General features: G+C 37.1%; 4 protein-coding genes and 1 long non-coding RNA gene across 5 annotated transcripts; 3 read left to right on the top strand and 2 right to left on the bottom strand.

Moving 5' to 3' along the window:
- LOC148788750 (uncharacterized) lies at positions 1–421 on the bottom strand. Its single transcript, XR_016064646.1, has 2 exons — positions 281–421; positions 1–208 (listed from the first exon to the last, which is right to left on the bottom strand). It is a non-coding gene; the product is annotated as an uncharacterized LOC148788750 (long non-coding RNA).
- A 211-nt stretch (positions 422–632) lies between these two features.
- Positions 633–3589, top strand: LOC105157890 (O-fucosyltransferase 36). Its single transcript, XM_011074406.3, has 3 exons — positions 633–2256; positions 2338–2587; positions 2991–3589. The coding sequence occupies exons 1-3, from the start codon at positions 947–949 to the stop codon at positions 3165–3167; spliced, it is 1737 nt and encodes a 578-aa protein (XP_011072708.1). The 5' UTR covers positions 633–946; the 3' UTR covers positions 3168–3589.
- A 426-nt stretch (positions 3590–4015) lies between these two features.
- LOC105157891 (K+-H+ exchange-like protein) lies at positions 4016–7828 on the top strand. The gene is made up of 8 exons (XM_011074407.3): positions 4016–4472; positions 5148–5212; positions 5381–5479; positions 6098–6145; positions 6751–6820; positions 6967–7038; positions 7172–7306; positions 7441–7828. Exons 1-8 carry the CDS (start codon positions 4263–4265, stop codon positions 7582–7584), a joined length of 843 nt encoding a protein of 280 aa, XP_011072709.1. The 5' UTR covers positions 4016–4262; the 3' UTR covers positions 7585–7828.
- Positions 7829–8548: 720 nt separating this feature from the next.
- Positions 8549–12236, top strand: RPT1A (regulatory particle triple-A 1A). Its single transcript, XM_011074408.3, has 10 exons — positions 8549–8727; positions 9358–9439; positions 9675–9766; positions 9847–9924; positions 10177–10238; positions 10378–10522; positions 10622–10840; positions 10932–11113; positions 11329–11504; positions 11800–12236. The coding sequence occupies exons 1-10, from the start codon at positions 8641–8643 to the stop codon at positions 11955–11957; spliced, it is 1281 nt and encodes a 426-aa protein (XP_011072710.1). The 5' UTR covers positions 8549–8640; the 3' UTR covers positions 11958–12236.
- Positions 12237–12515: 279 nt separating this feature from the next.
- On the bottom strand, positions 12516–17987 carry LOC105157893 (protein STRUBBELIG-RECEPTOR FAMILY 6). Its single transcript, XM_011074409.3, has 16 exons — positions 17549–17987; positions 16325–16457; positions 16160–16231; positions 15979–16044; positions 15830–15901; positions 15662–15733; positions 15423–15494; positions 15288–15353; positions 15101–15163; positions 14701–15011; positions 14331–14617; positions 13902–14167; positions 13601–13733; positions 13295–13413; positions 13053–13209; positions 12516–12960 (listed from the first exon to the last, which is right to left on the bottom strand). The coding sequence occupies exons 1-16, from the start codon at positions 17652–17654 to the stop codon at positions 12817–12819; spliced, it is 2139 nt and encodes a 712-aa protein (XP_011072711.2). The 5' UTR covers positions 17655–17987; the 3' UTR covers positions 12516–12816.
- Positions 17988–21048: the final 3061 nt, after the last annotated feature.

The raw sequence follows: 21048 nt of genomic DNA on the forward strand, positions 1-21048 counted from the left end.
TGGGGAAGATTATTCCTGCAGATTGCACTTGTCATAAAACTCCAGAAATTAGGTTTTTTACTTGGAGCAGACAATTTCGTCGACGTAGAGCACTTGCCAGTTGGTGAGGTGGGAATCCACACTATTTTCTATCTCCCTCCTCCGTATTTCCTTCTCCTCAACAGCTCGCTCAATCTCCGATTTCACTTCCTGCTTCTGCAAAGAGTTACTAAATCAGCCTGTTAAGTGCTCGAAATGATGAGAAAAATAATTAAAAAACAATTGGGGATTGGGAACTTACTGGGATAATATCAGGAAGTGGAAGCTTAGAACCATGCACAGCGGCGCGGTTGGCGCCTTTGGTCACCATCGAGCGGCGGCGGTGGTGGTTGTAGAGGAGGGAGACGGCTGCTCCGCCTTGCTTTTTAGGCAACATTTTGGTTTCCAATTGTGTCTTAGAATAGAAGAGCAGGAAAGTAGGGAGAGATTTGTGTAGTTGTGGGAGAAATAAGAAGCCTTAATGAGAATGAATGAACTCCCAACTCCAACTCACTCGACAACACTAGAGACATCTGGAATGCATGTAAAGAAGCTACGTGGCCTTTATGCTCCTTTCTTTTCATTTTGAAGGCCTTGCATTTTCTTTTAGATTTTTTAACAATTTTAAATATGGGCCGCCTAACCTGGGCCAGCCCAGTTAATGGGCCGTTTTCAGGCAGCTGGTCGCTTTCCACCGACGATCTCCTTCTCCGATCAAACAAGGATGAATGATGGAGTATTAGTTGTTTCTTGGATTTCACTCTCCTTCCTTCTCACTCTTACCCCCAATCCGAAATCAAATTCGCCTTTTATTATTTCTCATCTTTCACTCTCTCCAACAAAACCCCTCTCCCCCTTGCTGGTAAGTGTGTTACCGTGTCTGTGTTTTATCTCCATTCCCATTTCTTGATTGACTAGAAAAGCTCAAATGATGGAAAGAGAATCCTCAGACGAAGAGGAGGACCGGGAGAATCTGATTTCCCAAAATGCCAGGTCTAACGACGTCGTGAAGTCCCCCAATCACCGTCACCGCTCCGCTTTCCATATTGACGATGATTTCAGGAGCCGATTTTCGGGTGTCACTCGAAGATTCCATAAGAGGTATCTTATGGCGATATTTCTGCCCATGCTCATTTTAATACTCTATTTTACCACCGATTTTAGAAGCTTGTTCCAGATGCGCATTCCGACGATAAAAAATATCGGGGGTAATAATCCTCCTATTGATCGAATGCGTGAGTCGGAATTGCGGGCCTTGTATTTGCTTAGGCAGCAGGAACTTGAGCTGTTTAAGATGTGGAATTATACCACATTGGTGAATAAATCGAATTTTAGCTTGGTAAATAATAGCAATTTAGTAAATTTGACTTCTGCCAATAATAATGGGGTGGATATGCTTTCGTCTTCAATGTTGGAAGACCTAAAATCGCGGGTTTTTAGCCAGATTTCCTTGAATAAGCAAATTCAAGGGGTTCTATTGTCGTCGCATGAAAATGGAGGTTCTCTGGAATTGAATGAGAATTACACGGATGCGAGTTTTTCTGGTTGGAATGGATGCCGGAAGGTGGACCAGAGGTTGTCAGAGAGGAGAACGATGGAGTGGAAACCTAGATCAGACAAGTATTTATTTGCAATTTGTGTTTCGGGACAAATGTCGAATCATTTGATTTGTCTGGAGAAGCATATGTTTTTTGCGGCTTTGTTTAATCGGATTTTGGTGATACCGAGTTCAAAGGTGGATTATGAGTTCCATCGGGTGTTGGATATTGAGCACATTAATAAGTGCTTGGGGAGGAAAGTTGTGGCGACATTTGAGGAGTTTGCTGAGAGTAAGAAGAAACATTTGCACATCGACAAACTTATGTGTTATTTCTCATCACCCCAGCCATGTTATATGGATGATGAGCGTGTGAAAAAGTTGAAGGGGTTGGGGCTCTCTTTGGGTAAAATGGAGGCTGTCTGGAACGAGGATGTCAAGAAGCCAAACCAACGGACAGTCCCGGATGTGTTAGCAAAGTTTTCTTCAGATGATAATGTCATTGCAATTGGAGATGTATTCTTTGCTGATGTGGAGAGAGAGTGGGTGATGCAGCCAGGAGGTCCTATTGCCCACAAATGTAAGACACTAATTGAGCCAAGTCGGCTTATATTGCTCACTGCTCAACGTTTTATACAGACTTTCTTGGGAAAGGACTTTATAGCTCTTCATTTCCGACGCCACGGTTTCTTGAAATTCTGGTATTTCCTTCTCCTTGCGGTCTTGTTACATGTTCTGTGATTGTATGTAGCATCTAACAGAATTTTCTTAATGGTTTCCAGTAATGCCAAGCAACCAAGTTGCTTTTACCCTGTTCCTCAAGCTGCTGAGTGCATCAATCGAGTGCTGGAAAGAGCTAATACTCCAGTAATATATCTCTCTACTGATGCTGCAGAAAGTGAAACTGGTTTACTGCAGTCACTTCTGGTCTGGAATGGGAAGACTGTACCTCTTGTTCGAAGACCGGCTCGTAATTTTGCTGAAAAGTGGGATGCTTTATTATACAGACATGGACTTGACGGAGATTCTCAGGTGGGCTTACTTTTTTGTTTCCATCATTGCTGTTTCTGGTTTCACAACGAATGTCTTTATCATTTCGCAGCTGTGAATATGTTATGCATGACAAGAATTAATGAACTTAGCTCTTGATCCTGACTTCCCCAAATAACAAAAACACCTACTTAGATATTAAAAAAAACTGTATATCTTGGCGGTTTGTTGTATAGACATCTTATAAATGGTGTAGCCCCTTTATGGGTACAAGTCAGATCAGAGATCTTCAACTCTGAACAATTCTTGTGGAATGGAACACAAAGGCTTTGTTAGAAACTTAGCAAACATTTGGAATATTAGTTCCATTTAGTTTTGTGTATGAAATTTTGGTGCAACTTGCAATTGGATGAACTTATCTAACTCTGGGATTTTCACCATGAAGGTTGAAGCAATGCTGGATAAGACTGTTTGTGCTATGTCTTCTGTGTTTATTGGATCTTCTGGATCTACTTTCACAGAGGATATTTTGCGGCTGCGTAAGGACTGGGGATCTGCATCACTCTGTGATGAATACTTGTGCCAGGGCGAACTGCCAAATTTTACTGCAGAAGATGAGTGAGTTAGGATTTTATAGGACCTGTGCCCTTGGATTTCTTTGCTCCTTAAACTACTCAACTCTTTCGTGCTTCAATCATGCTGACAAGGATAACTGAAGGAGCTGAAACTGGTTGTGATCTGTCCTGGATTTTGCGACATAGACAGCCAAATCACTTATGTAAATGGGATTTTACCTGATCTTTCTTGATCTATGTGATGTATCATAAGAGCTTCAGCATGTAATGCTATTTGTTTTGTTGTATGTAATTCCCTCTCAAACTTGTTTAGTTGTATCTTGTTGTTGCATGTGGTTCTTTTGATAGTAGACTATCGCAACCTATGTACATCACAGATGATCAGCGACATATTGTTGTATTCTGAGAGCCATCCATTGATAGATATCTTGCCAACTTCATGATTTATTACATTCAAGTCATTCAACCATTGACTAGCCTTCTCAACATAAGCCACTTTTGCCTGTGCAGAATCTCATGCATATATTTGCTTTAACCTTTGAAACTTGTACTGATGGAATATCAGCCCCTGAGCATCTTTGAAACACAAGAAAGCCAGAAATTCTAGAAATATATAAGTTTTAATTGAGTTCTAAGGTGCGGCCATCCAGTGTCAATTCTCAGACCTGATTAAGCTGACTTATTACTACCATGATTGTTGCTTTTTACTCTACTGGTGGTACATGGCACACTTGATGTTTGTATAAAAATATTTGACAACAATAAACGATTAATGTTTTTGTCGACAAGTTGGTTGTTAATTATGGAATAGGGACTTTGGAAATATTAAAGTAATCAAAAAAGAAGTGAAAACAAATTGGAGTCGCACCCAACTTTTGCAATTTTACAGTCAACCTCCGTAGTATACACTGGCTAAACCTCGAACCGCGCCGCTCAACTTATAATATGTATACAATACAGTTTCCACTTATTTTTTCTCATTCACCTTAGCCCCATTCATAAAGGGATCAAGATTTGTTAAAACCCTTTTTGATTTTGTTTCTTGAATTTCAACTTCTAATCTCATTTTCCCCGAACCAAAGTTTCTCACTGCAAAGACCCACGGATTTCTTTGCCACAAATCAACGTGTTAGCATCTAAAGATGAGTGCTAAAGTTGTGGTTTTTCCAATCAGAGGAAGAAACTGGTGTTTCAGCAGATCAATTGACCCTTCAGTGCTCGCCCCTCAATCTTCCAACACTCCTTCCACGCTCAAAGACCTCTGTAGTAAAATATTTTCTTCTTCCCAGCACAGCAAAACGTCATCCGAGGACTCAAAAGTCGAGCTTGCGGTTGATTTCGTTGCGAACAAGGTCCCAGCTTTCATATGTGAACACCACCTTTTGCTTATTGCTACGCGATGTTGAGTATTATATTCAGCATTTGCTGTTTATATGGCTTGTCAGTGATTATGTGAAATGGATTCTGTTTAATGAGTAACTTGTCTCTGTATTGTACATGAATATGTATGGTTTCTATTGGTAATTGATGACTAATGCATGAAGGATGGGTTTCCATAGGGCTTGTGATTGACGAATTTGAGATGTATTCGGCTTGCATAGCTAGTTAGATAATAGAGATTGACGCATCACTATGTTATACTGATGCACGTACCCCCGTTTGTCTTTGAGCGGTGTATGAAAGCTAAGCCTTTAGTCCCCTAGGTAGATTGGGCTCAAGATCTTCTACCGGAGCTCTTGGGTCCGAACTTGGGCGGGTACACGTCTAGTTTAGAGAAAAAAAAAAAGGCTAACCCTTTATATCGTTTGCGCATGATTAATGTTGAATTGAGTTGGTCTTTGTCTGTGAGCAGAGACGTAGTTTGTCTAAATCTCACTTGAATATATACACTTTCTGTTGCTTTTTTGTTAAGTAGTGTATGCTTGTGAATGATTATTGAAAGCCTATATTTCTGGGGCCGATTAGTGCTTAATGAATTCCTAGATTTTGTATATATCCATGTAATTATTAGCTGGGAACATGTGTAGATGAATGGAGCTTGGAGTAATCTGGAGAAGGCGCCCCAAGGGACTTTCAAAAACAAAATTCATGGGTATATTTACATGAACACAGCTTCTTCTTGTTTTGTCTTTTTATTTGATACTTGATTTGTCTTTGTAAATTAATTGTATTATTGTTCAATCTGCAATTTGAGGAAAAGGAATAGAAAATGTGGTTGTTATTATATTTAGCATGTTAATCAATGATCTCTCATGTGTAGTTTGGGGTTGAAGCTGTTGTCACGTGTTAGGCCATCAGAAATCTTTTTCAGATCCATCCCGAAGGAGATTGATAGAGTGGATATTGTATATCCATCAAGGTAATCTCATCCCATCCTATGTGTGTTCTTGAACTTTCCTGGTTTATATCCCTTTATTTCTGATGGCAACCAGATTTTTTGGCAAAATGACGCATAGATTATAATTCAAAGATTATATCTACAGACCCAAATGTAATCCAACCATGCATAAGAGTACTGTTTGTCAATTTGCTAGATGAATTCAAAAGTTTTGGTCTATGGTAAAACAGCTGATGTAGGGGATTTTGCATGAAGCTTTCAGAAAAATCAGCTGTAAATCTCTGAGGAGAATGTTAAAACATGAAATCTTGCATGACCACCCTTTAATTAAAGAAAAGACTATTGTAATGTATGAGTATGTCCACTCTTTTTCTCATGTAAAGGAGCTGAACTTCAATGTGTTTCTTCAATGTCATTAAAATTTGAAATTCAAGACACAAAATCAATGGTTTTAACAATTCTGATCATCTAAGAATGTGCCTCTGGTGAACTGGAAAAGAACTCAAAACTTGAAGTATATATATTAGAAGTTATTACTGTAGAAATTTGGACTGTACAAGATTGAAAATGATATGTAGTATAGACATGTTTAATTTAATGGACATTGGTTCCTATAAATTTTGCTTTAATGTGTAACAGTTTGAATCCACGACTTGTCCGCCGAAGACTTCGACATATAGCATTCAGGTAACTTTGTTGATATCTTTTACAACCCTGATGGTTGGTTCTTTTTCTTTCTTACTTTCTTTTATTTTTCTTTTCTTTTTTTTGGGATTGCACTGTATATCAGCTTGTATTTTAGCTCTGTTGATCCGGCAATAATTCTTAGATACAACACTGAAATTATGCTGCTAGAACTATATGAATGGATTTGTGCATGGCCTTCCAAGTTTTCAATACTTATCTGATTTGGAGTGATTGTTACTGGAAATCAATCAATGTGGATCCCCCCCCTCCCCATCAGCATTTTGTTAAGGTGCAAGAAGAGGTAGATGCACAATGGTGCTTTGAGCTGTTGAATGACACTGATGTTCCCTAAACATGCTAAAATATTTGGATCAACGCCAAAATTTTGGATCATAAAATTTTTGTACTGCGGGCAAGTAATACTGTTAATTCATGGTCTAAGTGATGTTCTACAAGAAGACATTTGAGACATCATCATCTTTTGTAATCTTTTATTGCTCGTAACTTATTGATTCTTGTATTTACTACTGGAGAGGACTAAACACGTATGTGCTAGTGATATTTACTTATGTCGGAGAAAATGTAATACCATGCATGCTTACCAGGGGATCAATTATTCACAAGAAATACTTCTATGGTTCTGCTGTCTTGCTGCCTTTGACATCAGTTTTCATGGTATGTATCTGTATCTAAAAAGGAAATCGAGTTTCACTTGCACTCTATTTTCCTAGAGTGTAATGCATTCTCCTGTCTTCGTATATCGTCAATATACTTATCTCAACTTTTCAATTTACTAATTATTTGTGAAATCCTAATTGCAGTTTCTTCCTTTACCTAATATCCCATTCTTTTGGATCTTGTTCCGTACATACTCTCACTGGAGAGCCTCACAGGTGAGAATTTATTAAGATTATTATATCACTGCAACATTAGTAAACTGTCATGGCCTACATTGTTCCAGTCTGTTGAAAGATTTCATTGAACTTTCAAGGACCTCAAATTTGTTTTACTTGCTGTTCTTTTCAGGGAAGTGAGAAGCTTCTTCATTTAGTGAGTGATGCCTCTTCTCGCCCGGAACAGTCCATTGAGATGGCCAAAGATGGGAAGGTTTCTTCACCTAATTCTGATAAAGGCAGTGATCATTCCACTACTTCTCCACTAGTAAGGGTTTTCAACTTGTCACTAAATTTCCCCATTTGATCCCTTCGGCCTCCTGATATTCACATTTAAACTTCACATCATTCCATCTATTCGTACAACAAACACTAACTGCATATAAATAACTTTTCGAATAGGTTTTCCAACCCTCGGAGGAACTGCAAAAGCTTCTGCACTATAAAGATGGTGAGGATGGTCTGAGTGAGTGTGCAATATCGAAGATTTGCAAGATTTTCTATTTGAACTCTACGGACGTTGTCAAATACCGACATTCAATTTAGCCACACCGACATTCAATTTAGCCACACGTAGTTTTTCTGAATACCAAGTTGCTTTCCAATTTCATAGTTCGATTCTTTCATCCAGGAAATTTTGCTGGTTTATCCGTATTTCCTAGTTAGAATCAAATGGGATCTGTATATTTTCTAGAGCAAACAATAAATTTGCCCTCAAATTGACACAAGGTGGTGATTTGGCAGTTGAAGAAGTATGAATATAGCGACGTTCATTCTTAGTATAGCTTCACTCTCCGCTGTATTATATACTTTTGCTATATTCATATACTTTCTGATCACTGTCCCAAGTGGATGAAAACTTCTTTCCAAGAAAAAAAGTAAATCTTTTGTGCTAAACCTTCTTGGATTTAGGTTCGTAAGGTAAGCAATATAATTTTTTAAATTAACCCAAATAAGTTCTCTCTCCATATATCTATACCACTATGAAAGAAAATCTTTTATTTTATCAATTTTTGAAACTCAGATTTACATCTTAATTCATTTATTTGCTCCAAAAAATGAATTGGTTAGAATAGTAATTTTAATTTTTAGTCTCAATCCATATTTTCTTTCACTTTACTTTTTCATGTTTTTTTGCATCAAATTTAATATTTTTAAAACCCAAAGTTATAATTTATTTTTTCTAACCCTCGTTCTTTTTTTGCACAATCTTTTTCTTTTATAACCCCTCATACTATGTTTATTTTTTTTTTATCTTATACTATAATTTTTTTTATATACTCGTGAAAGATCGAGTGCGACGAGGACGAACTGTGATATTTAAGAAAAAATCACAAAACATTAAACTCATGGAGTCCATTCAATCCAGGTTGCAAGGTTTCTTGTCTCGGGCCGTAACTTTATTGGACTGACTAAAATCTTGTTTGGCCCATAGTTCATTTCGTTGGGTCTGTAGCCCGCTAAGTCACCTCGCGGTCGTGGTGTATATAGCAATTAGCCATTTCGCTGGGGAAATTCCATTTCTGTTCCCTTCTGTTCCGTGTGCTTCTGCTGCAAGAAAAGTTCCAAAAGAGGAAGAGAGGAAAATCAATTTCTACGAAGATGGCACCTGAACCTGAGGATGAGATCAAGGACGAGAAGAACCCTAGGCCCCTTGATGAAGACGATATTGCCCTCCTCAAAACCTATGTAATTCTTCTTTTTACCTTTACTGTGAACCCTAGTTGTGAGCTATTTTCGCTTGTATGATTATGTATGGGAAAGATAGAAATGTGGAGTTGAATCTCTAAACTGTTGCGTTGTCTTCCTAGGATGGTCACAGCCTGCGTTTTTCTTTTGTTTGAGGTAGAATTAGGATCCAGGATTTGAATAGTTGAAATTCTATCCATTTAGTTTAGTGAGAGTGGCTGAGGCTGATTATGGATAGTTGGTTTGAGGGCAAAAATGTTGTTTTAGTATAAATGTTCACTTTTATCATATCTTTTATTATTCTTTATGAACTTAGAAATCAGCCGAGTTTTGCTAAATATGGATCTGGAACTTGAAATTTATGTTTATTGTTTTTCTTTAGTTGACTAGTAAGTGTGGCTGTTAAAAATAAGATGCCAGCTTTTATTTAGTTCCCTTCTTGTATTTTTTTGAGATTGGTTTTTTTGCATGGGATTTGTTAATGTATTGGAGAAAAAGTGTTTGCCAATATAAAGAGTTGTACAATATGGTCAACATCCATGCAGCAAAACACATCCATTATAGGCGTTTGAGGCCTAGAGGGGATATAAAGTATTGTTTCTGATGAGATTCATGAAATTGTGCATACAGGGATTAGGACCGTATTCAACAAGCATAAAGAAAGTTGAGAAGGAAATCAAGGAGATGGCAAAGAAGATTAATGATTTATGTGGTATGTTAAGTGCCCCATTTTGTCTCATTATTATCAAGATACTTGTTTTTATCAGATCCTTTGTCTTAATTGTGATCTCATAATTGTTTTACTTACTTTTTGTGTTACTACTATAAACCTGGAATTTGGTTTCATTTTGTGCTGTCTTGAGATATCATTTAGTCTGGCCCGATAAATGAGTTTACACATAATGTTCTATATTTGTTTGGATCTGTCAATTCTCACTTCATGACAGGTATCAAGGAATCTGACACTGGTTTAGCAGCACCAAGTCAATGGGATCTTGTATCTGATAAGCAAATGATGCAGGAGGAACAACCTCTTCAGGTAGTATTCTATAGATTCTGAATCTATTTTTTGCCCTCTTATTTGTATATCTGGTGATACAACCTGTTTCTGTGAGTTAGGTTGCACGATGTACGAAGATCATTAATCCAAACACAGAGGATGCAAAGTATGTTATAAATGTTAAGCAAATTGCCAAGGTATGTTAGCTACCCTTTCTTCTTAACAGCTTGCCTGGAATTTTGTTTCTCTTCATAGCTCGACTCAGCAAAAAGAGAACATAGTTTTATCAAGTGAGTCCCCCACCCCCCCCCCTCCCCAATGCTATGTAGATAATATCTACTCTTTAGATTTTTATATCAGTGTGTGATCTGCAGTTATATTTTATATTATTTTAACATTGTGTTTTTGTGGTGGTTAACTGTTATTACTTGTGCATTCTATTGTTGCAGTTTGTTGTTGGATTAGGCGATAAAGTTTCACCTACTGATATTGAAGAAGGCATGCGTGTTGGGTAAGCTTTTCTTGTTTGGTGTATGATCAACCAAGCAACTCTTTTGTGTTTGCCACAGGAGAACCTTTGAACTTAATATTACAGGCTTGAGCTTCTCATTCTTGATAATATGAAGTTTGACACATTGTTCTTATTGCAGTGTGGACAGGAATAAATATCAAATTCAGATTCCTTTGCCTCCAAAAATTGATCCAAGTGTTACAATGATGACAGTTGAGGAAAAGCCAGATGTTACCTATAATGATGTTGGAGGATGTAAGGAGCAGATTGAAAAAATGCGAGAGGTGTGTTGTCATTTCTTTCTTTACGAATCTGATGAGGCAGTCTAATACTCAAACTGGAAATTTATTTGATTTGCGCATTTCTATTATGGATATGCATAGGTTGTTGAGCTGCCTATGCTTCATCCTGAGAAATTTGTGAAGCTGGGAATCGATCCTCCAAAGGGTGTTCTGTGTTATGGTCCTCCTGGTACTGGCAAAACTCTGCTAGCCAGAGCTGTGGCTAATCGAACTGATGCATGTTTTATTCGTGTTATTGGGAGTGAACTTGTGCAGAAATATGTAGGTGAGGGAGCTCGCATGGTTCGTGAACTATTTCAGGTTTGACTTACACTTTCCACTTTTCGTTGCATATGTGGCTATTTTAACTTAGAATCTGTTTTATATAATTCTTCTCTGTTCCCTGTGGCAGATGGCTCGCTCTAAAAAAGCTTGCATTGTATTTTTTGATGAAGTAGATGCCATTGGAGGTGCACGGTTTGATGATGGTGTGGGTGGAGACAATGAAGTTCAGCGCACCATGCTTGAAATTGTGAATCAGCTTGATGGATTTGATGCTCGTGGAAACATAAAAGTTCTAATGGCGACCAATAGGTTTGCCTTATATTCATATTATCTCTCTGAAAGTCTTTTGGCATGATTGATGGTAGCACTAGCACCAGTGTTCCATGTTTCTAGAAGTCTCTTTTATTATCATTGGACCGCTTTTAATTGGCTTCCTTAGTCTATGTTAGTTATTCATGCTGAATAACATTGGTAGCGGTTGTCAAATTGTGCTTGCTTAATTGATTGACATTTTCTACTTGTAGACCTGATACCCTTGATCCAGCATTGTTACGTCCTGGACGACTAGATCGTAAAGTGGAATTTGGACTGCCAGATCTAGAAAGTAGGACTCAAATATTCAAGATTCATACACGCACAATGAATTGCGAGAGGGACATCCGGTTTGAACTTCTCGCTCGGCTTTGCCCAAATTCTACGGGTAAAGATTTAGCTGTTTTGCATGTTAATTAGACCCTGGAATGCTGCATGAAGTTTCAGTATTTCTCCTTAACTGTTCCAGCCCCCTGCAAAGTTGATTTGCTTTGGCATGAATATGTAGTAATGGCCAATCATCATGATACAAATGTTGGAAGAAAGTTTTACCAACTCAGAGAAGTCATGATTTCCATGGTGTAGCATAGCATGCCATTTACAGTAGTAGTTTGCTTCTTCAGATATCATCTCTCATATCTTCGGGAGCCATCATGATATTTGTTTTGTTTTGCTAAATTCAGGAGCCGACATAAGAAGTGTGTGCACAGAAGCTGGCATGTATGCCATCAGAGCAAGAAGGAAGACTGTTACTGAGAAAGATTTTCTAGATGCTGTCAACAAAGTGATTAAAGGCTATCAGAAGTTCAGTGCAACACCAAAATATATGGTTTATAATTGATTCCCGTTTCTCATTCAATTTTCAGTATGGCGTCGTATGGGAGCCCAGAGTCACCGGACCCTCCATTGGTATTCTCTCTGACAACTATACTAGAAGGAGAAGTTCTCTTTTAGCTTGGCTGCTAACTGAGAACTGTACCCAGTGGCTATCTCTGGCTGTAGTGACATTTATTTCATTTGGAAGTTCTCAGCAATGTTGAGTTGTGACTCATTTTGTACTGGATTTTCCTTGAATTCATAATGATTAATTGATGAAAATGAAAATGAATTTATTGGGGCACCTTACCTCGTATTAGAAGCAGCTGTTTAGAGCATAATTGGTGAGGGCGTTAAAAGCCATTGACTGTGTTCTCCTGTAGTGACTTCCTCGGTGATACTTTCCTCTTGATTATAAAATCTGATGTTCCCGAACAGTTAGTGTGTTTTATTGTAGTTATCCACTTCTGTTCTCGACTTGGATATCCTTGCAAACAGTTTTAGAGATCATTAACAAGAAATTCTGAAAGAGGCAAAATAGGTTTTATTGCAGGGGACAGATCGAAGGGTCACTCGCAAGAAATTCTGACACGGACAAATAGGTTTTGTTGCAGTCTTTCAAAGGTGGTTACAGCTTCTCATAACAAGGACATGAAAGACAAGTCGAAGGAAAAAAAGAAAAAATCATCAGAGCACTCCACCGAGTCCCAAGAATGAACAAATTTTATGACCTACACTTTACTATAATACAACACAGTTGAGTGTATGTAAATGATTGGCACAATGGCGGCGTTGGAAAGGTAAAAGTTAATACAAACTGATCAACTTTACTTTCTAGCACTGTCTAGCGCAGTGTCCAGATAGTCCAGAGGAACCGCAGTGACCTATGGAGTATAGTCCTCACCATCTGCACTTTCCGCCCGAGAGGCTTCATTTCCAAAAGTCCTCTTGCTCATGTTTGCTCGTTGCACCAAGCGAACCAACGCCTGAACCACTTCCGACATTGGGGGCCTGAACTCTGGCTCCGGCTGATCATAACAGTAATTATTTACATTTAGCATTGGTAATAAACTGCCAGAGGTCATGGAGTTTGGTTGAGTGTTAAGATAACAGCAGGTACCTGGACACACAGAGCAATTACGTCTGCAAAACGTGAAAGTGATTTGACAGGATAAAGCCCTTTCAGAGCCGGATCGACCATCTTAGAGAGAGCGTCAATATCGTGGAGCTGAGGTGTTGCCCATCGAACTAAGGATTGCTCGGATCTTGGCCTTGAGCTGTGCCAGACAAGAAGACAAAGAACTCAGCGAAGCTGATTTACATCATTTATGTTTCATGTTTCTTAGATGGATTTAAGCATACCTATCGAATGGTTTTCTCCCTGTAAGAAGTTCTAACATGACAACCCCAAAGCTGTATAGATCACTCTTAATAGTATATTGACCAGACATGGCAACCTCAGGTGCACTGTATCCAGATGCCTGACAATAGTGAAATGAAGTTGAACCATTACTTTTGAAGAAGACCGTTTCATCTTTTAATATGTCCCGATTAAATGCAACTTACATGAAAACAAATAGAAGATTAAGCATGTTATATTGCACCAAAGATAGCTAATAATCTTAAGACGCTATGATAAAGAGTGCAACAAAAGCGGAAAATAGCTACCTGATCTGGCTCACGAACAAGGTTTGCTAACCCACAATCAGAAAGGTGAGGATTGAGCTCCATGTCAAGTAGAATGTTTGCTGATTTGAAATTTTTATGAATAACGGAGGGTGAACAAACTTCATGTAGGTACCTGCAAAGTCACAGGCAAATTGCTTGCTAAAATACAACGAAAGGGGGAAAAAAAAATCAAAGACCAAGATCCAAGGATATCAGAATAGCAGGTGTATTCAGCAATATGGAATTATTTAGTTAATGGCAACCAATCCATCAAGTAAATTTTTAAAACATATGAGCATACTCTAGTGCTCTTGCAGTCCCCAATGCAATCTTGACACGGCTGTTCCATGTTAAAGGCTTGCTATATTCATCAGAGAGATGCAGAAAGTCGTGTAGCGATCCATTTCTATGGAACTCATAAACAAGCAAGTGTTGTCCGTGCTCAGAACAATACCCAACCAGTTCAGTTATATTAGGGTGATGCAAGCTGGAAATCTCCGAGACGATGTCAAGAAATTCTTCAGAATTGGACAGAACTGATGAATTTATTTTCTTCACAGCAAGAATCTGTGTAGCCAAGGATGCAAGACAGTTAAGTAAACAGTTAAACTAATGACATTGAACAAGTCATGTTCTTATCAGCAAATATAGCCCATAAAGTGATGGAAAACAAACTTCAACATAAGCTGTCGAACTCATGTAGTAGATTTATGTTATAACACATCATTACCTGTCCATCATCCGTTTGAGCCCGGTAAACACGTCCAATAGATCCCTCTCCCATAAGATTGTCAACATTGAAACTATCAGTGGCTATCTGTAAGTCTGCTACAGAATACGATTTAGCATTTATAGGAGCTGTATTCACTTTTTTGGGTGGAACAATCGGCTTTGCTGAGACGTCATCTTCATCAAATGATTTATGACGATCAGCTGGAGGAGGCCTCAGGTTTATCATGGCAGGAGTTTCAAAAGCTTTTGTGCTGGTTGTGGATGAAGTTTGAATAGGTTTAACCTCTACATTGAAAACAAAAGATGTGGCACAAATTATTCCAAGTGGCGCATAGTTTCTATATATGAAGATAAACACTGACAAGTACCTTGGACTTCTTGTGAAGCCAGAGGAGCAAAAGGCTGATTGTCAAGCTTCTCGATGTCTGTGGCCGGCTTTCTGGATCGTTTCTTGACAATGAAGAATGCTGCTATAGCTCCAACAACCAATACTGATATAACTATTCCAGCTACAGCACCACCACCGATACCCGATTTGCTTCCTCCATTTCCACTTCCTCCATCATTGGATGAACCACCACCACCTCCAGATCTGTGGTTTCGGTTGGGCCGGGTGGCTGGAGGAGTGCCAGGTGGAGGTGGAGGTGCAGGTCCAGAATTGAATGAATTACCACTAGTTCTGTTGAATGAAGCACAAAGGGCAAGTATTAATATTTGTTCAAAGAGAATATTGCAAATAGAAATTATGATAAACTATGAAATGCTTACTTCAGGTTTATGCCTTTCAATTGTTCAGGGATCCATCCAGTAAAATGGTTGTTTTCAACGTTCCTGAAAATGCGAAACATATATTATCAGTACTGCACCACCTTCACTCTAGTTGATCTCTTCAAAACATAAAACTAGTCTACATGTAGAGCGTATGTGAGGGTAGCTAATCTTGAATGAAACTCACAGATTTTGAAGCGGAAGATTAGCAAGGACATCAAGGCTTCCAGTAAACTGATTGTTTTGCAAATACCTGCATAAGTAAGCTTGTTATTGAGCATGCAAAGAGTATATCAAATATAAGACGATTTACTCCACTTACATATCGTTTATATTCGTCAATGACTGGAAACTTTGAGGGAGATTATCTGTCAATGAATTGAAAGAGAAATCCCTGAAGAATGAATACAAATTAGCTGGCATAAAGCTGAGAGAGGAAAAGATAAAACATGAAAGATCATTTCCTTAACACACAGCACAAAATACAGATAATTTAGGAGCCTCAAGATTTTCTAGAACCAAAATGGAATATGAATTGTCGGATGAGGAGATTGCCCTTACAATGTGGAGAGAGACGTAAGCGAGTTAAACTGGACATTCACTTGGCCCTGTATTTGATTGTGACTTACGTTGCTGCCATTGAAAGTATATTATCAGAATGAAGTATCTCAATATTTCTCATACTCATTTTCTTGGGGCAGGGAGTTTCAAGTTTAAGGCATTACTGACAGGTATCTTAGAGAAGTCATCAATGATATGGAATAGGGAAGGCCACCATTGAAGCCATTGCCAGCAAGGTTACTGCATCATGAGAGACAGTGAGATTAGATAGGAACACAAAAATTCAACAAGAACAATCACACTAGAATGAAACTTACAGTCTTTGAACATTTGGAGGAAGTTGAAAAGGAATCTGGTTTCCAAGATTGTTGTTGCTTATATCGCTGCAAAACGCCATAAGAGGATATCATCAACAAATTCAGAATTCCGGTTGTTCGGAGAAGTAATTGGAATAAGATTTTTTAGCACTTGAGAAACTTGAAAATTCATTTGTCTTACAAAGTCGTTACAGATGTCAATCTATCAAGCTGGTATCCCATATTCCCAGTCAGTCCTAATCCTGGTATCTTTCTGAGAAAATCATGCAAACATTGACATCAGAATCTTGATAACAATTAAATACTGCGGAGATCGAGAAAAATTGAAGGGCTAATATGATATTACATTTCCGTAACTTTTGAGCCCGAGCAGGAAACTCCTTTCCAAGATTCGCCACAAGGATCACCACCATTTGGCTTCCAATTGGTAAGCAGTGGTGGCGAATTCAAACTGGTGTACATGATATTGAGAGTGGAAGCTGTATATTCCAGTAGCTATAGTCAACTTACAGATCATTTTAATCTATTAACAAGCATATTATCTTCACACTAGCATGACCTTGTATTGGTAAAGTAAAATTTCAATAAATTCAATATTGATCAATTGAGGAGCAGAAATTCACATGCTTCTCTTTTTTTCTTAACCAGAAAGGATGGATTGACAACATACATTTCACGGTAGTAGTTACCAAAAGGTAGTGTGTAATTATTCATGATCAATAATGAGTCATTGATACTGAGATCTCCAAATAACTTTATTGCACAACAGGATTCTCATGTTTCAAGATTACCATCCAAAAACTTCACATTATCATTTTCAATTAATTGGTCTTTTAAAGGAATTATTTGCCATGTTGCCACCATTATTGGCTGATTTAAAGCTTATTACGATGACGTAAAAAACTAGCAACCAGACTGGGAATTATTACTCTAAATTACAGATGTATTAACCCAGACTCACCAAATATAAGCAAGATCGAGAATCTAGCTTCTTCAAATACAAAACGAAAATAAAGGCCATTCAAAAGAATGCATGAGAAACCACAGGATCTCCCTCATTTTTTAGGTAATACCTTAATGAAAATCATCCATAAGTTCTTCATAAAAATGTGCAGATAACTCTTATCTCTAGACCAAAGTTTCAGACATCAATTTGTGACTACCCAAAATTGAATAAAACGAAACTCAACAATGTTACAAGAAGTGAAAATTCAAAAACAGAACAGCTCAACACCGAAACAACAACAATTTACTTCTAGTGGAGTCATCTAAACTAAATAAAGACTTCATCTTGATCATCTAGAGCTAATATTGCAACCCTACTCCAACCCACCTCATCTAGTTCTTACTTTCCTGTTTCAGCACAAATAAAGACAAGAAATTTAACCCCAAACTAGCACATATCATCAAATCCAGCACAAACCAAAGTGCCATTCCAAGAATCCATAGCCCATCAACACATCCAGTACTCCAACACACACACATACACTCATCCATCAATACAATCATAGACATGCATACATAATCTAAGTAATGACAATAAAAAGGTATACTAAAGTGAAGTGCTGACCATCAGTTGGATCTGTGTCTGCATTAGTAGAGCTCGGAATGCCAATGAGCAGCGCCACCACCATCACCACAACCATCCCCATCTCCATCTCCCTCATCTCCCTCATCTCTCTCTCTCTCTCTCTCTCTCTCTCTCTCTCTCTCTCTCGCTGTCTATATTTAACCAAACTCTTACAAACAAGAAAAAGAAAAACCCAAAAAAGCCCAGAACAGAAAAAAGGCTTTCTCTTTCTCAATCAATCCTCACAGACAACCCCTTTCCTCAACTCCTTTTATTTCTTTATGGATTTTTTTTTCCCTCAATGAAATGATAAACAATAAGAATTTGAAGAATTATATATTTTGCACACTTTCTGCGTACCCATTCTCTCAAAAGCTGGCAGGCACGATCTGCTAGAAGAATCCAAAGCCACAGAATTCTTCTCTCTCTTTCATTCCTACATGTCTTGATATATGTACACACACACACACACAAAAACAGAGTAATATATATTTATTTATTTATTGGAAATAGTGACAGCAGTAAGTAAGTGCTCTCAGTTAAATTTTTATGCCCACTGTGAATCTTTTCTTGAAAATATATTAAAGAATGAAATCAAGAACGCGTCTTTTGAATTATTTCCTTTTTTTCAGCAATTATGTTCATTATTTCAACAATGATGATTGACAAGAATGTCCAAGGTAAAATTATTGTAAAGCTAGAGTGAATGAGATGTAGCTTTCACACCATGATTATTACAACACCCTAAACTATTATTGTTTTTCTGTTATTTTTTTGGTACATAATAATGTATACGTTTTTTTGTTCTTACTCTATACTTCTTTTCCGTTATAGAAGAGAAAAAGTCACGAGAATCACATATACGACAGCCCTTTTTTGACTTGGGAAAGCTACTCTTTTTATGCTCATCTTGTTATACACCAATTCTGCATTTATTATTGGAGAAAAATTGCTTCAATGTCTCATAAATTAATTTAAACATCTCACCAAATTTGTTCAAATTTCTTTTTACGTTTTTAGTATTTTTTTTATTCAAAGAGTAAAATGGAAGGACGCGTGTATTAAAAACAAATTAAAGACTTTTCCGATGAAAATTTTAATTTTTATTTCAAGAGCACACAGGTAAATTAAATAATATTCCTTAGAAAATTAAGTCAATCTGGAAAAATGGATTTTCCTAATAAGGTATTCTTATGATCTACTAAATTGCCAAGATTTAAAAACTATGTTACTATGTAGTGTGGAAGCATTTTTCAAGATTTACATAATCATAGAGGAAATATTATCATACCAAGGAAAGTCTTATGGTAATGGCAATTTAGGTAATGATACATGTAATCTTGTCTTTTTTCTTACAATATGGTGTGATGGATGAGAAACAAGCAGCATCCAACTGTTTTATTTAACCCAATTTCTGTTAAGTAGGGTCACATCAAACCAGTTGTATTTCATTTTCTTCCATCCTTTTACTGCACTTCTTTTTCCTTGCTAATAACTTGGTAACTACTCATGCTCCTCTTCTCCTTGTCATTTTTCATTAATAAAAACAATATGGAGAAATGGGTCTTCCACATACAGAGTTTTATGTTACAAAAAATATATTAATTAAAAGAATGGTACTATGAGAAATCTAGGAAGAAGGGCTTTAAAATGATAAAATTAATCATTATGGGTCTAAAAATTTCCATGCAAGACAGAGATCCACATACTTTGTTATTTGAGTTGGGTTGCAGTCTATCCGACTCCATTTGAGATTTAAGATCATGACATATGAATCCATATAAGTACATATTTTGGGGGCCAAGTACACTTTTTTAAGAGAGTGTTGTACTTATTGTCCTTTGATCTTACACTCAACTAATTTAAGCATTGAAAGATTTAAATTGAGAACCTTCCAACACATTTAACGTACATACGTTCGCTTTTCTTAAATCCCAAATACTTATTCGAATTGAACTGCTTGTTTGCGATTCCTAACTCTTAACTCCAATGTTAAGAGTTTATTTGTAAAGATGTGGAGAGTGGAAAAGTAGGTTTATTTATAGTTGATAAAGTCAGCAGTTATGAAATGATGGGTTTTAGCTGTCTATTAATAGATGAGCATAGTTATAAAAGCTAGCTGGTGTTGAGAAATATTATATTTGTATATATATAATTTTGTATTAAAAAATGGTGATTATGAGTAATGAGCGTTGGATATGATGGTGGAGCGGAGGTAGCTAATCATTTACAATTATTCATTAATTAGATGCAAATTAAGAATTTGATGAGTCAAACATTCAGATATCAATTCATTATTTTTACATCACCAAAAAGGAAAAACACCCATTTACATATACACCAAAAAACAAATGATGTGTAATTTTGTGGTGAAGGACCAATTTATGAAGATGGGTTTGGTTATTGAGAGTAGGTGTCAACGTGTCTCTAAGTCCATAGCCTTCCATATTAAATGTTAATCAGCAAAAGTTGGCAAAATTAGAGAAACCATTAAAGACACACATAAGCCTCAATCTCCACCTCCCTTCAAATTTAATTTAATTACAGTTTTATTTATTTTTAAATTAGAAGTACACTGTACATAATTTAAATGGTGTTACTGTGTTAATATAATATACTTGAAGGAACGTTCGTGTAAAATTTAAGACTGAATTACAAATACAATTTCAAGTAACGTAAAGAAAGAAAGAAGAGAATATATAGGTATTCTTGAAAACCCCACATTTGTAAATTGTGATGATCATAATTAAAATAAAATTGGTGAAGAAATGGAGATGGGAAAGAGTAGGTGAATGTCAATTCTTACAGAAATAGTTTCTATGTTTTTCTTTGCATAGAAGACAAGAAAATAAATAAATAAATGGTGTTTTGTAGTAGTTGGTTGTATGTGGGATGTAGCTTCGTTGTCGCATTTTCAATTTGACGGGATATTGGTGGTGTCGGTGTGTAGTAATCCGTTATATATTATGGACTGGATTGGGAACTCATGTTGGGATGAGCCCAATACAAAGAAAATAAACAAGAAGAAGGTGGATCTACCCACCCACATATGCCATCCCCATACCCATACCCATACCCGCATGAAGAAACTCAAATAATGCAGGATCACAAGCCTTCTTTCCTTCAACAACACTTAGGACTGTACGAATACCATTTGCTACTTTAGTTTGAGCCGATTTCTTTCTCACACTGGATGCCACCTCCTACTAATCTCCTCAAGCAGCCACAATGGTGATAGGCACAAGTTGGATGAGTTTTCAATCTATTTATTTTAGAAATAATAATTCAAATTAATTAAGTAATCATAATCATCTCTTGAGTTTTTAGTTATTTCATTTGAAACGAGTGAATTATCATTATTTTTTTAATCCAGCGAAAACTCTTTCTTTTCTTTTTTTTTTCTGAAATAATCAAGCATTATACGTTAAGACATAGAGACATAGAATTGACCAAACAAATAATAGGAATGCAAATGGATAGAATATTCCTATCCATGCCAA

The sequence above is a fragment of the Sesamum indicum genome, linkage group LG3 (genome assembly GCF_026168435.1).
Source record: "Sesamum indicum cultivar Baizhima isolate 11 linkage group LG3, ASM2616843v1, whole genome shotgun sequence".
NCBI lineage: Eukaryota > Viridiplantae > Streptophyta > Magnoliopsida > Lamiales > Pedaliaceae > Sesamum > Sesamum indicum.

What these genes read in the sequence shown, in the direction of transcription:
- LOC105157891 (XM_011074407.3), top strand. Translation starts at nt 4,263, where the DNA reads ATGAGTGCTAAAGTTGTGGTTTTTCCAATCAGAGGAAGAAACTGGTGT. An exon ending in TTGATTTCGTTGCGAACAAG is followed by an intron (nt 4,473 to 5,147) that starts GTCCCAGCTTTC and finishes GAACATGTGTAG; the next exon opens with ATGAATGGAGCTTGGAGTAA. An exon ending in CTTCGACATATAGCATTCAG is followed by an intron (nt 6,146 to 6,750) that starts GTAACTTTGTTG and finishes CATGCTTACCAG; the next exon opens with GGGATCAATTATTCACAAGA.
- LOC105157893 (XM_011074409.3), bottom strand. Translation starts at nt 17,654, where the DNA reads ATGAGGGAGATGAGGGAGATGGAGATGGGGATGGTTGTGGTGATGGTG. An exon ending in TTGACATCTGTAACGACTTT is followed by an intron (nt 16,045 to 16,159) that starts GTAAGACAAATG and finishes GGCGTTTTGCAG; the next exon opens with CGATATAAGCAACAACAATC. An exon ending in TTGAAAGGCATAAACCTGAA is followed by an intron (nt 15,012 to 15,100) that starts GTAAGCATTTCA and finishes TTCATTCAACAG; the next exon opens with AACTAGTGGTAATTCATTCA.
- RPT1A (XM_011074408.3), top strand. Translation starts at nt 8,641, where the DNA reads ATGGCACCTGAACCTGAGGATGAGATCAAGGACGAGAAGAACCCTAGG. An exon ending in TTGCCCTCCTCAAAACCTAT is followed by an intron (nt 8,728 to 9,357) that starts GTAATTCTTCTT and finishes TTGTGCATACAG; the next exon opens with GGATTAGGACCGTATTCAAC. An exon ending in GTTCTAATGGCGACCAATAG is followed by an intron (nt 11,114 to 11,328) that starts GTTTGCCTTATA and finishes TTCTACTTGTAG; the next exon opens with ACCTGATACCCTTGATCCAG.
- LOC105157890 (XM_011074406.3), top strand. Translation starts at nt 947, where the DNA reads ATGATGGAAAGAGAATCCTCAGACGAAGAGGAGGACCGGGAGAATCTG. An exon ending in CACGGTTTCTTGAAATTCTG is followed by an intron (nt 2,257 to 2,337) that starts GTATTTCCTTCT and finishes AATGGTTTCCAG; the next exon opens with TAATGCCAAGCAACCAAGTT. An exon ending in GACTTGACGGAGATTCTCAG is followed by an intron (nt 2,588 to 2,990) that starts GTGGGCTTACTT and finishes TTCACCATGAAG; the next exon opens with GTTGAAGCAATGCTGGATAA.